This window comes from Chelonoidis abingdonii, chromosome 23 (genome assembly GCF_003597395.2).
Source record: "Chelonoidis abingdonii isolate Lonesome George chromosome 23, CheloAbing_2.0, whole genome shotgun sequence".
Lineage (NCBI taxonomy): Eukaryota > Metazoa > Chordata > Testudines > Testudinidae > Chelonoidis > Chelonoidis abingdonii.
The window spans coordinates 21,928,270-21,939,698 of NC_133791.1; the positions used below are offsets into that span (position 1 = coordinate 21,928,270).

Below are 11,429 nucleotides of genomic sequence, written 5' to 3' on the forward strand. Positions count from 1 at the left end.
AGGGAGAGGCACCTCTCCCCCATCAGCTCAAGTGCTGCTGCAGGGAGAAAGAGCTCTCTCCCTGCCATAGACCTGGGGCAGCCTGCACACAAAACCCCTCATCCCCAATCTCACCCCAGAGCCCATACCCCCTGCCAGAGCCCTCACCCCCCCTACAGCCCAATCCTCTGCCCCAGTCCTGAGCCCCTCATCCCCAGCCCCATCCCAGAGCCTGCACTCCCAGCTGAAGACCTCACCCCCACTGTTTCCCTCCCACATCCCAACTCTCTGCCCCACCCCACAACCTGCACCCCCGGCTGGAGCCCTCACCCCTCTGTCCCAGCCCTGAGCCCCAGCCCCCACTTCAAACCCCTCGGCCCCATCCCCACCACATACACTTTGTTATGTGCCCCAGGATGGACACATCACCTCCATATTGGTGCACATAGCAAAAGTCATTCTGCACATGGGTGGGAAAAATTAGTGACCCAGCCAGTTTGCTGAGTGACGCTCTGGGCATCCATCAATTGGCCACATCCCAATCTGCCCAAGGCCGGGCAGGGCCCAGTTTCCTTGCAGTGACCTTGCGCCAGGGCACAGGATATTCCAACACCTGCTCCCAGAGCTGCTAGGCACCTCCCTTCCCTGCAGCCTCTGATAAAGGGGAGTATTAAAGGGCCTGGTCCTTGTGATCCGTCTGGCCAAGATGCTGAGGCTGCTGATCCCCATTCTGCTTGTGGCTGGTGGTAAGAAACGGGCTAGAGAGAAGACTCTTTGCTCTGCCCCAGTCCCCCTGCATAGAGCACATACTTAAGGAAGAAGGCCCTTCATGCCATCTGCAGCCCCAGGACACACAGAGCTCTCCTTGGTCCTCTTGTGCCTAGCCCCCCGGTTGCCCCTCAACCTCATGGAGGTTGTGCAAGGTGCTGTCAGGGGAACGGGCCCTGGTGCCTGCCTCAGTTGTAAATGTGGAGACAGGTTGGCTCAGGAGGGGATGAAACCCTGGGTAGGCCTACACTGGGCAAGATAACCATCCAGGGCTGCCCAGAGGATTCAGGGGACCTGGGGTCTTTGGTGACGGGGGGTCCCCACTGCCGAATTGCCGCCGAAGACTCGAAGCGGAAAAAGCTCCTGGGGCCCGGGCTCCTGGGGAGTGAAGGACCCTGCTCCTGGGGCCCCAAAAAACTCTCACGGGGGCCCCTGCGGGGCCTGGGGCAAATTGCCCCCTTGCCCCCCCACTCCGGGCGGCCCTGTAACCATCCAATGGAGAGCCTGGGCCAGGGGAGTGCCCCTCCACCTGAGGACTGGGGCGTGACTGGGGACATCCAGGGTTCAGTTGGAGAGGGTGAGCTGCCATGACCACATCTCGCTTCCCCATTGTCCAGCCTCCTCTGCTCAGCAGAAAGGTCTGGTGCCTTTGCTATCTGTTTAATGCACAGTCCTCTCCCCTTCCAGCCCGTGGGTGTGGGACACCCTTCTACTTCCCCCACACAAGGGTGGTGAATGGAGAGGATGCCGTGCCGTACAGCTGGCCCTGGCAGGTGAGTGGAATCCAGGCATTGTCCGCGGTGACAGCCAATCAGCACCGAGGCTCAATGTGATCGCACTGTCTGCACTAGCGCGGGGTGTTAGGGTTCACAGCAAACTTTGTTTTCCCCACTGAAAAATCCAGATTTAGGTTGGCTGAAACCTTACCTGTGTTTGCCCTGAGTTCGTTGCATTTGATTGGTGAGAAGAATATTGAAACATTTTTTGGAGCCCTCCCCAATATTTCTTTGTGAAGCTCAATGTTTCGATTTCTCAATTCAAAGTGAATCTTTCAAAAGTAAGTCTAGTTATTAAAAAAAATTAAAAACATTTTAAAACACTGAAAAGCAAAATGAAATGTTTCGTTTGACCCGTCACGGGTACATGGGCCTGCCCTGACACAGCTGCGCGTTATCAATTTCTTCTTCAATTGTTTAGGTTTCCTAAAAATCTGAAAAAAAAATCACTTTGGGTGGATATGAAATTCACCCTACCCCCAAATTTTGGAGCAGCTAAAAAACTCCATTATTTACCCTGCTGTAATCTCCCCAGGACCGGGGCTTGCAGGGGTTAGACCTGCAGAGTTGCTCTGACCACACCAAACTCTTCTGGTGATGGACAGGCTAAGCAAAGGGGGTGGGGGGAGTGGATTGAATAGTGCCCCGTTTATGGAGCAAAGGAGAGCTAAAGGGACAGCAAACTCCATCTTCTTCATCCCTTCTCCTCACGGCTGTATTGAGGCAGCAAAACTCACCCTTGGTTTAACGCCCCGCCCTGCATCCTTAGGCAACCCCTCGCTGACCTTACGGTCTGAGAGAACAAGTCCCACCTCTGATGTGCATGAAATTCTAGCAGCTGTTTTATCTGGATCCCAGCTTGTGCCTATTGCGGGTCCTGCCGTGTGCATTCCATGGCCCCTACCGACAGACTGGGCAGCCCAAGGCCAGGATTGGCACAAGCTTCTGGCTACGCTTTCAGCCATAGCTGAGCCCCACTCTCTGAAATCAGGGCCCTGTCAAGCATCAGACTTTGGGCTCCAGCTCGCAGCAGTCTGGGGAGGGCACAGTGGATTCCTTGCCTTTGAGTTTCTTAGGAGTTCTGTGTCTGTGCCCACGTTCCAGCCCACAGAACTGATGGGCACAGGGAGAAGCAAAAAAGCCCTACAATTCACTGGGAAGGGGCAGCAGGGCCCTGCAGGGGGTGGGCGTGAGGGAGTTCCAGTGTGAGCCAGAGACTAGCTGCTCCCCTCAACTCTCAGTGCATTTCTGAGTGACTGTCCGCGTGGGTCAGCCCCTCGGTGCCTGCTGCCCTCTGGTGTTGTGTGAGGAGGGAGAGGGTTTGCCCTGGCAGACTGTGTGCCATGGTAACTCCGCCGTGTGTAACCACAGTCCCCCAGAGAGCAGCCTGCCTCCACAGCCAGGCCAGGCCATGCTAGCACTCCGATGGCCCATGGTCTCTGGCTGTTTTGGGTGGGTTCCATGGGACGTTACTGGGGCTAACCCAAAAGCTCCTACTGTTCAGAGCCTCCCCATAGTGGAGCCAGAAGATGGGGAGCCCTGGAGCTCCATAGCAGGTCCCCCACTGCCCTGTCTTGTCTCCTGGCAGATCTCCCTGCAGTACGAGAGGGATGGTGCTTTCTACCACACCTGCGGGGGAACTCTCATCGCTCCCACATGGGTCATGACAGCTGCGCACTGCATCTCGTAAGCCTCCTCCTCTTCTGATTGCCTAAAATTTAATGCTGCCGACGCACCACGGGGTCTTGGGGCAGGAGCCACAGGGCCTTGGTCTGCCATGGAGCCCTGTAACTGACATGCTCTGCAGCCTGGGGCACGTCCCTCCATGAAAAGGCTAACAAGTCCTGTGGTGCATCAGGTGAGGTATTTCCACTAGAGACAGAGAAGTGTTAGTACCATTATACAAGGCACTGGTGAGACCTCATCTGGAGTATTGTGTGCAGTTCTGGTCTCCCATGTTTAAGACAAATGAATTCAAACTGAACAGGTGTGGAGAAGGGCCACTAGGATGATCTGAAGAATGGAAAACCTACCTTAGGAGAGGAGACTCACAGAGCTTGGCTTGTTTAGCCTAACCAATAGAAGGCTGAGGGGAAATACGATTGCTCTCTATAAATACATCAGAGGGATAAATACCAGGGAGGGAGAGGAGTTATTTAAGTTAAGCATCAACGTGGACCCCAGAACAAATGGATAGAAACTGGCCATCAACAAGTTTAGGCTTGAAATTAGATGAAGGTTTCTAACCATCAGAGGAGTGAAGTTCTGGAACAACCTTTCAAGGGGAGGAGTGGGGGCAAAAAACCTGACTGGCTTCAAGGCTGAGTCTGATAAACTTATGGATGGGCTGGTATGACAGGACTGCCTGCATGGCATGTGGCCCATCGTCAACGGCCAGTAGCAAAAATCCCCAGCTGCTGGAGATGGGACACTAGGTGGGGAGGGCTCTGCGTTACGACAGAGAATTTTTTCCCAGGTGTCTGCCTGATGAGTCTTGCCCACATGCTCAAGGTCTAACTGATCACCATATTTGGGGTTGGGAAAGAATTTTCGCTGGGTCAGGTTGGCAGAGACCCTGGGGGAGATTTTCACCTTCCTCTGCAGCATGGGGCATAAGGTCACTTGCAGGTTTAAACTAGTGTAAATGGTGGATTCTCTGTAACTTGAAATCTTTAAACCACGATTTGAGGATGTCAGTAACTCAGCCAGAGCTTAGGGATCTATTACAGGAGTGGGTGGGTGAGGTTCTGTGGCCTGCAAGGTGCATGATCAGACTAGCTGATCACGCTGGTCGCTGAGTAAGAATATACATGACCACTCTAAACCTAGCCAGTGTCCCTTAAGTGACTTCCCACAAGGTGTCAGAGCATGTTAGGATTAGAGCTGAGTGGGTCTAATATTTATTTAATTTTCTTTCTTGATATAGGAATTAGGTACCATGCTCCTGTCTGATAGTTTCTAAGTTATTATCTACAAAAACACTGGAGTTTACAGTTGCCTAAGTACCCCCTGGAATCATAATTAAAGTTGCGCCCCCCTCCAATCTGAAATGGTGCCCCTGTGTCCCCCCCGCCATGCACGGCTCCATTGGCCTGACTGGAGCCACTCGCCCCAAATGTAGTCAAATTACACCTGTGTCAGCCCCCGTTCTGGGTTCCCCACCCAAGCAGAGTCTTTCAGAGACATTTCCCTTTTCCTGGGACCTGATTCCTTTAGTTCATCCGCTTAGTGAGGCTGTGGACCTGTTAAAAGGCTCCCAGCCCCTCCCTCCAGGAGCTCCTCCTTGAGCTGAGCTCTGGAAGCCCCTTAACTGGCCTATTGCTCGTTAACCAATTAGCTGCTGAGCACCTAACTACAGGGGGGAGGGAGTTCAGGATAGGTTCAGTCTCTTTACAGAAGCCCATCATGGGTAGAGTGGCCCTGACTCTCCTTCGAGGGGCCAGTCCGGCCATGACAGTGTCTCTGCGCTGTATGTCCCCGCGTGAGGGACTGGTTGGGCCCTGAGTGCCCAGGGCGGGCCAGGCCAGCTGGCGGGGGGGCGTGTGTGTGCTGCTGCTGCTGCTGCTGATGATGATCAGGGCTAGAGGCCAACACAGGGAGTAGGGTGATGTCTCCTGCATGGTGTGTACGACTCAGACCCCTCTGAGTCCCAAGGGGGCACTGCAGGCTGCCCCCCGCTGCAATCCCTGGGCTGTCCCCTCACAGGCTCTTGGGGGTTTCCTTCCAGTACATCCCGCACCTACGAGGTGGTGCTGGGGGAGTACGACAGGAGCATAGAAGAGGGTTCTGAGCAGCGCATCCCGGTGAATCCTGAGGACATCTTCGTCCACCCTCGCTGGAACTCCATCTGCGTGGCCTGTGGGTAAGGCAATGCAGGCACGTGCCAGGCTGCAGCTGCCTGCCCTTCTGCACTGCCTGGGGGTGGCAGGGCTCCCAGGGAGGGCAATGGCAGATGGAGAACAGTCTGTTATCCGAACGGCTGGGGAGGGAAAGACACACACAGAGCTGTTCCCATGTAAGGACTCTGGGCCTGTCGCCAGTGCCCTGGACAGCACCCTTCAGGCTGGCGGGTGCTGAGGGGCTGCATAAGTCAGCAGGGGAATAGTGTGGTTTTATCTGCCACACTGGCTCCATGGCCATGGGCTCTGCTCATAGCAGAGCAGGCCCTGGGCAGGCCTGTGACCCAACCGGGCTGGGGTCTACGTCCTGATCAGCACACACTGCCCTTCCTTTGGGAAGGGACCGGTGAGGGGGCTGCAGGCTCTCTTTGCCAAGCTCCGTGCCAGGAACATATTGCAGAGTAGCAGCCATGTTAGTCTGTATCTGCAAAAAGCACAGGAGTACTTGTGGCACCTTAGAGACTAACAAATTTATTTGAGCATAAGCTTTCATGGGCTACAGCCCACTTGATGGGATGCATAGACTGGAACATACAGCAAGAAGATATTTATATATAGAGAGAACATGAAAAGGTGGAAGTAGCCAGACCAGCTGGAAAAGGCCAATCAATTGAGATGAGCTGTCATCAGCAGGAGAAAAAAAAAACTTTTGAAGTGACAATCGAGATGAGCCATAGAAGGTGTGAGGATACTTAACATGGGGAAATAGATTCAATTAGTGTAATGGCCCGACCATTCCCAGTCCCTGTTCAAACCTAAGTGCCACCTTCAAGTCTGTCACTGAGTGGTTAGAGAGGCTGAAGTGTTCTCCCGCGGTTTTTGAATGTTATGATACCCGATGAAGTGGGCTGTAGCCCATGGAAGCTTATGCTTAAATAAATGTGTTAGTCTCTATGGGACATATCGTCCCCCTTCGGTGCAAGGGGTAGGTTTTTAGCCCTGGGCAGTGATGTCTTCAATCCGTAGAGCAAGAGAGCAGCCCCCCCATGGCCCCCTCCTGCTGCCCCCTCCCTGCCCTGGGGGGACACCTCGAGCACAGTCTCCAGGCCTCTCTGGTCAGGCTGCCCGCAAGGGGGGTCTGTCATGCTGTGGACACCTGTCCCCCAGAGACCTGGACTGAGCCCCGAGCCAATAAGAGCTGCTGCCCTGTGACATCCTTGGCTTCTCACTTGGTCTGCTGGTGGACGGCTCCATGGCCAGACCCCCGAGCCGCCTGCCCTTCCAGTGAGCTCTGACTCCTCCTCTTGCAGCAATGACATCGCCCTGCTCAAGCTGTCCCAGAGTGCCGAGCTGAATGACGCAGTGCAGCTGGGCTGCCTCCCGCCTGCAGGCGAGATCCTGCCGAACGATTATCCCTGCTACATCACTGGCTGGGGACGCCTCTCCAGTACGTGCCTGGGGGGGGGTCTGCGCTGGGGAGCCTTCCCCTGGGAAAGCGCAAAGGCAGCCACGCTGGGGTGCATCGGCTCGGGACGCATTAGTTCATTGTCCCTCTGGGTGGGTTCCTTCTCCGCTAGCACTGAGAGGCCTCAGAGATCCAGCCCTGGAGACCAGTCTCCATAAATGAAGTGCAGCATGGGTAGCTCAGGGTTTCTTCCACATGCATTGCCCCTTGCCAATGTGCCTCGATCCTGGCCTAGGGGGCCTCCTCCAGGGGCACCAGGGAAGCTGCCAATTTGTGTCACCAGAGCTAGTTATTCTCGGACATGGTCACCTTCCCCCTATGAGCTGGATGGGCACCCACCTCTCCATCAAGTAGCCATCGGACAGCAGTGAGTGTTGATTGGTACTTGTGTAGGAGGGCGTTAAGCTGGGGAGGAAGGGGTGACAGGTTCCCTAGCTCATCACCAGCTCCTCCAACCAGCCCAGGCTCTCTCTGGTTCTGTGGGAAAGTCAGGAGCAGCAGGAGCCAAACATCACCTAGGGCTTTCTCCTGCAAGGTGCCGAGTGCTCCCAGCACCCACTGACTTCCATTGGAGCTGAAGGAGTATCAGAGGGGTAGCCATGTTAGTCTGGATCTGTAAAAGCAGCATTGGAGCTGAAGGTGATCAACAGCTCCCAGGGGTGCTCAGTGCTGGATGGGATTGAGCTCCGAAAGAGACAGCAGAGGTAGCACTCGAACCCAGTGCCCGGGCTTGGTGTCACTGAGGAAGGGTGCATCTTCCGTTTGCAGCTGGCGGGTCCCTCCCTGAGAAGCTGCAGCAGGCTCTGCTGCCAGTGGTGGACTATGCGCACTGCACCCAGAGTGACTGGTGGGGCAGCATCGCTATCAGAGGGAGCATGGTCTGCGCTGGCGGGGACATCAGATCAGGCTGCAACGTGAGTAGAAAGAGAGTGGCAGAAAATTTGGGTCCAGTGCTGGCTCGTGTGTGCATATGATCTGTCTGACCAAATCACTGCATCTGATGCAGGCACCCACTAGTCACACACACAGCGGTGACTCAGCTGTTACCGGGGGGTCACACGCTTTGTTGTTGTTGTAGGCAGCACTCACTGCACCCACCAAAGATGTACAGGAAGGTTGCAGGAAGCAGAAACTCATCTCCACGTAGCTGTGCAGCCTGCACCCAGCTTTGAAAGGCTGGCAGGTGCCCGGCTTGCTGCCCTTCCCCCCAGGCAAAGCCCATTAGAATAGCTCAGCAAGGAACGTTCAGGGAATGATTTATCCACGTTTCTCTGCTCATCAGTTGCCAGGTAGTTAAATTCTGAAGTGCGATTCATAGTAATTTCACTCTTTCTCCCGGTAATCAGCTGGTGCCTGCAGTTTGGGCTGTAGCTATCACACCCGGACAAACAACAGGCAGCTGGCACTGCCAGCACAGCACAGACTGACTGTAAAACTGACAGCTTCTGGTCTGTAAATTAGTTACATGTCAGCCAGTCAGGGAGGAGAAGCCAGAGCAGTGAGGCTGTAACACCAGCGCTAGGTGATTTGTAAATGGTACAAATATCAGGCTGGAAATTTGCTTTGGGTGAATAGGAGCATCTGAGTGAAGAGCTCCCATTCACCCGCCCAGGCGTAGGTAACACTCCTGCTCAGACATTCCTGCAGGGCTGATGCCAAAGTCTTGTCTTTGTTTGCCTAATCCCATGGGGCGAAGAGGTCAGACTCAGCTGCACTGGAATGTTTTCCTCCTCTCAGCCTGACCAATTCACAGCCAGCTCTGGGTGAGAGAGTTCAAGGCACTGGTTAGGCCTCCTTGCGGTGACAGCCATGGAGATGGCCCCAGTTGACTGGACTTCGCCCCCAGAGCCTGGTGCGCAGCTGTAGCAGGCGGCGAGTGAGGGATCGGGGATCTGACTCGCCCTCACCCATGGGGGCTGTCTGTCTTTCAGGGTGACTCTGGTGGCCCCCTTAACTGCCAGGCCTCTGATGGGAGATGGCAGGTGCACGGCATTGCCAGCTTTGTCTCTTCCCTTGGGTGCAACACCTTAAAGAAACCCACCGTCTTCACCCGCGTTTCCGCCTTCGATGACTGGATTGCAGAGGTGAGCCCCCCAGCCATGTTACTGCGAGGCAGCGGGAGGGAAATCTGCTCCTGGGGAGGGTCAGGGAGAAATCAGAAGGCCAGGCAGGGGGTCCTGGGATGGGACAGGGGGCCCCAGATGGACAATGTTTGGGGGCTCTCTCCAGGAACAGAATTTGAATCTCGTGCGGGCCCCTTGAGTGTGGTGTCCTCCTGGGGCTCTGAGCCAAGCTCAGTGCCATGGGCCCCATGCAAAGATCACACCCAGCTGTGCTGCACATAGCACTGAGCAAGCGGGACCCATCATGTGATGTCACCTTTGGTCCCCCTTGTGCCTCACTTCTTCCGGTAGCCCATGTCACTGCAGAGCAAAATAAGGAACAGCTGAGTCTGGCCTGCAAAGTGGTTTCTGTAAGATCTGGAGCCTGGAAGAGCTGGTCTCAGCACAGCAGATACTGGAGGCAAACTAGCTCGGATGTGATTCTGCGCTGACACGCGCGTGATGACCCTGGAGCCTGCTGGGAGCCGGCATTTTGGGCACACAGCCCAGAGCCACAAGCAGGATACTCAGTGGCCTACAGCACCATCCAGCTCTAGGGTTGGTTTGAAACAGAGCATCTGGCTTGGCTGTGGCTGTGAGCTCTATCCTGCAGTGAGCAGGGGCTGGAGACAGGCAGAGGGAGGTGTTGGAGGGGGGCAGCATGGCCTAGTGGCTGAAGCACGCACCTGCAAACTGGAATTTCTGTGCTGTACTCCCAGCTCTGCTGTCCTGTGCTCTGGCTGACCCCTTGGGGCTGGATTTGGAGCTCACTGCAGGCTCCCCTCTCAGTTACACCAGGGTAGGGGGCATGACGCTCTGGATTTACACCTGTGTAACTCAGGGCACAAACTGGCCCAGACAAACTCCACAAGTGTCAAACCAGCGTCACTGAGAGCAGGCCTGGGCCTTGGGGGCCTCAGTTTTCCTAGCGGATGATTTGGGGGCAACTGTTTCCCCCTGCCTTGTTTGAGTGCAGCGAGAAGGGCAGATTGTGTCGGGCAAGGGCCTGGACCTAGGTAACCTCTGGTGCGTGGCGGGGAGTGTGAGCCATGCCCATGTGCTGTGGCACTGGACACCCCCACCCCAAATGGCGGGTCCTGGCCAGTGGGTCGTAGCAAGGGTCTGGGCCCCCCGTGCTCTCACTTCTCCTGGGCGGTGGCAGCAGCGTGGAGAAAGCTGCTGGAGCCAGCGAATGGACAGTCAGCAGTGCGATAGTGAGTTGTGGCCTGGCTGCAGGGGCTTGATGGGGTCTGCAGGACTGGGAGAGCGATAGCTGGGGGGCTGGGGAGAGAAAGGGGAGCAGGAGGCTGAGAAGAGGAGGGGAGGGGAGAGGAGAACAGGGGTTGGAGGACTGGGCAGGGGAGGGGGAGCCACACAGGGGCAATGGTGACAAAATGCGGTTGTCGGTTGTCTTAGTAAAAAGTCTGGGAGCTGCTGGTCTAGAGGTGGAGGCTGATGAGCCTGCTCCAGCCTTGGCTAAGGGAAGCAGCTTTTTCAGCTCAGGCACTAGAGGTTACTGGGTTAGTTATGATCCCCAGGTTCGAGCCACTCAGGGGCATCATGTTACACATGCAGAGGGCTTCAGAAGCCCTGAGAATTTGATTTGTGCTGTAGTTTATTGTATCCTGCCCTGATATACTTTGGGTTGCTTTTCTTTCAGACCATCGCTAATAACGCATGATAAGCTGAAAGACCCACATCTCGGAGAAACTTTCCTGGGCAGATAATAAAACAATTGTAGAAATCCCATTGTGGGTGTATTTCTTGGAGGGCGGGGGGTTCTCTTTGTTGGGGTTAATGCAGCGCCGATAACCCCATGGCTCTTTGTGGTTGGGCAGCATGGTGGAGGGAAGGTTGTGTAAAATGAGGAATTCTTTCTTCTGGGATTTCATGCTCTGCTCTGGCGTTCCTGTAGCTTTGAAACTGTTCTTTGAAGCCCTTCACATATACCTAGTGGGTCCAATTCTGCTCTGCATTGCATACGGGGTTGTCAGTGACACCCAGGCTGGGCAGGTGTAGAATACAACCACCGGTATGACTGAGTGGAGGAGTCCACCTTCATACCCACAGTGCACTTATGGAAGTGACACACCGGTCAGAATTTTCCAAAGAACTCAGCAGGATGGGAGTCTGGGGGATGCTGAGCTCTTACTGAAATCTAGCCTTCTGTTGGAGACAAGCACAAAGCAGGCCCTACACTGCTACTTATCCGATTATCAAAAGCTCAGGCTAGAGTGTGAGGTCAGACATTTGCGGGGCTGTGGACGCAAGAGGGGTAGCTGAGCTGCTGCAGAAGAGCCCCAGTCTCTTACTCAGAACTTTAACCTAATTTTATTTTGTCAGTGTCATTTCCCCTGATCTCATATTACTGGTCTCACCATCTCTGGGAGGGGAAAGCACAGTGTGTGCATCTCCTCAGTAACAGGAAAGGACAGTAAATATGGCAGGCGACTGGCTTGGCTTAACAGTGAAATCCTCGCTGATCTTAAACGCAGAAAAG

The 11,429-nt window shown here is 55.0% G+C and overlaps 1 protein-coding gene across 1 annotated transcript; it reads left to right on the top strand.

Moving 5' to 3' along the window:
• The first annotated feature begins 685 nt into the window (after positions 1–685).
• On the top strand, positions 686–10,676 carry CELA3B (chymotrypsin like elastase 3B). The gene is made up of 8 exons (XM_032802736.1): positions 686–725; positions 1,435–1,520; positions 3,112–3,209; positions 5,251–5,385; positions 6,673–6,809; positions 7,596–7,741; positions 8,759–8,911; positions 10,590–10,676. Exons 1-8 carry the CDS (start codon positions 686–688, stop codon positions 10,608–10,610), a joined length of 816 nt encoding a protein of 271 aa, XP_032658627.1. The 3' UTR covers positions 10,611–10,676.
• Positions 10,677–11,429: the final 753 nt, after the last annotated feature.

What these genes read in the sequence shown, in the direction of transcription:
- CELA3B (XM_032802736.1), top strand. Translation starts at nt 686, where the DNA reads ATGCTGAGGCTGCTGATCCCCATTCTGCTTGTGGCTGGTG. An exon ending in CGTACAGCTGGCCCTGGCAG is followed by an intron (nt 1,521 to 3,111) that starts GTGAGTGGAATC and finishes GTCTCCTGGCAG; the next exon opens with ATCTCCCTGCAGTACGAGAG. An exon ending in TCGATGACTGGATTGCAGAG is followed by an intron (nt 8,912 to 10,589) that starts GTGAGCCCCCCA and finishes CTTTTCTTTCAG; the next exon opens with ACCATCGCTAATAACGCATG.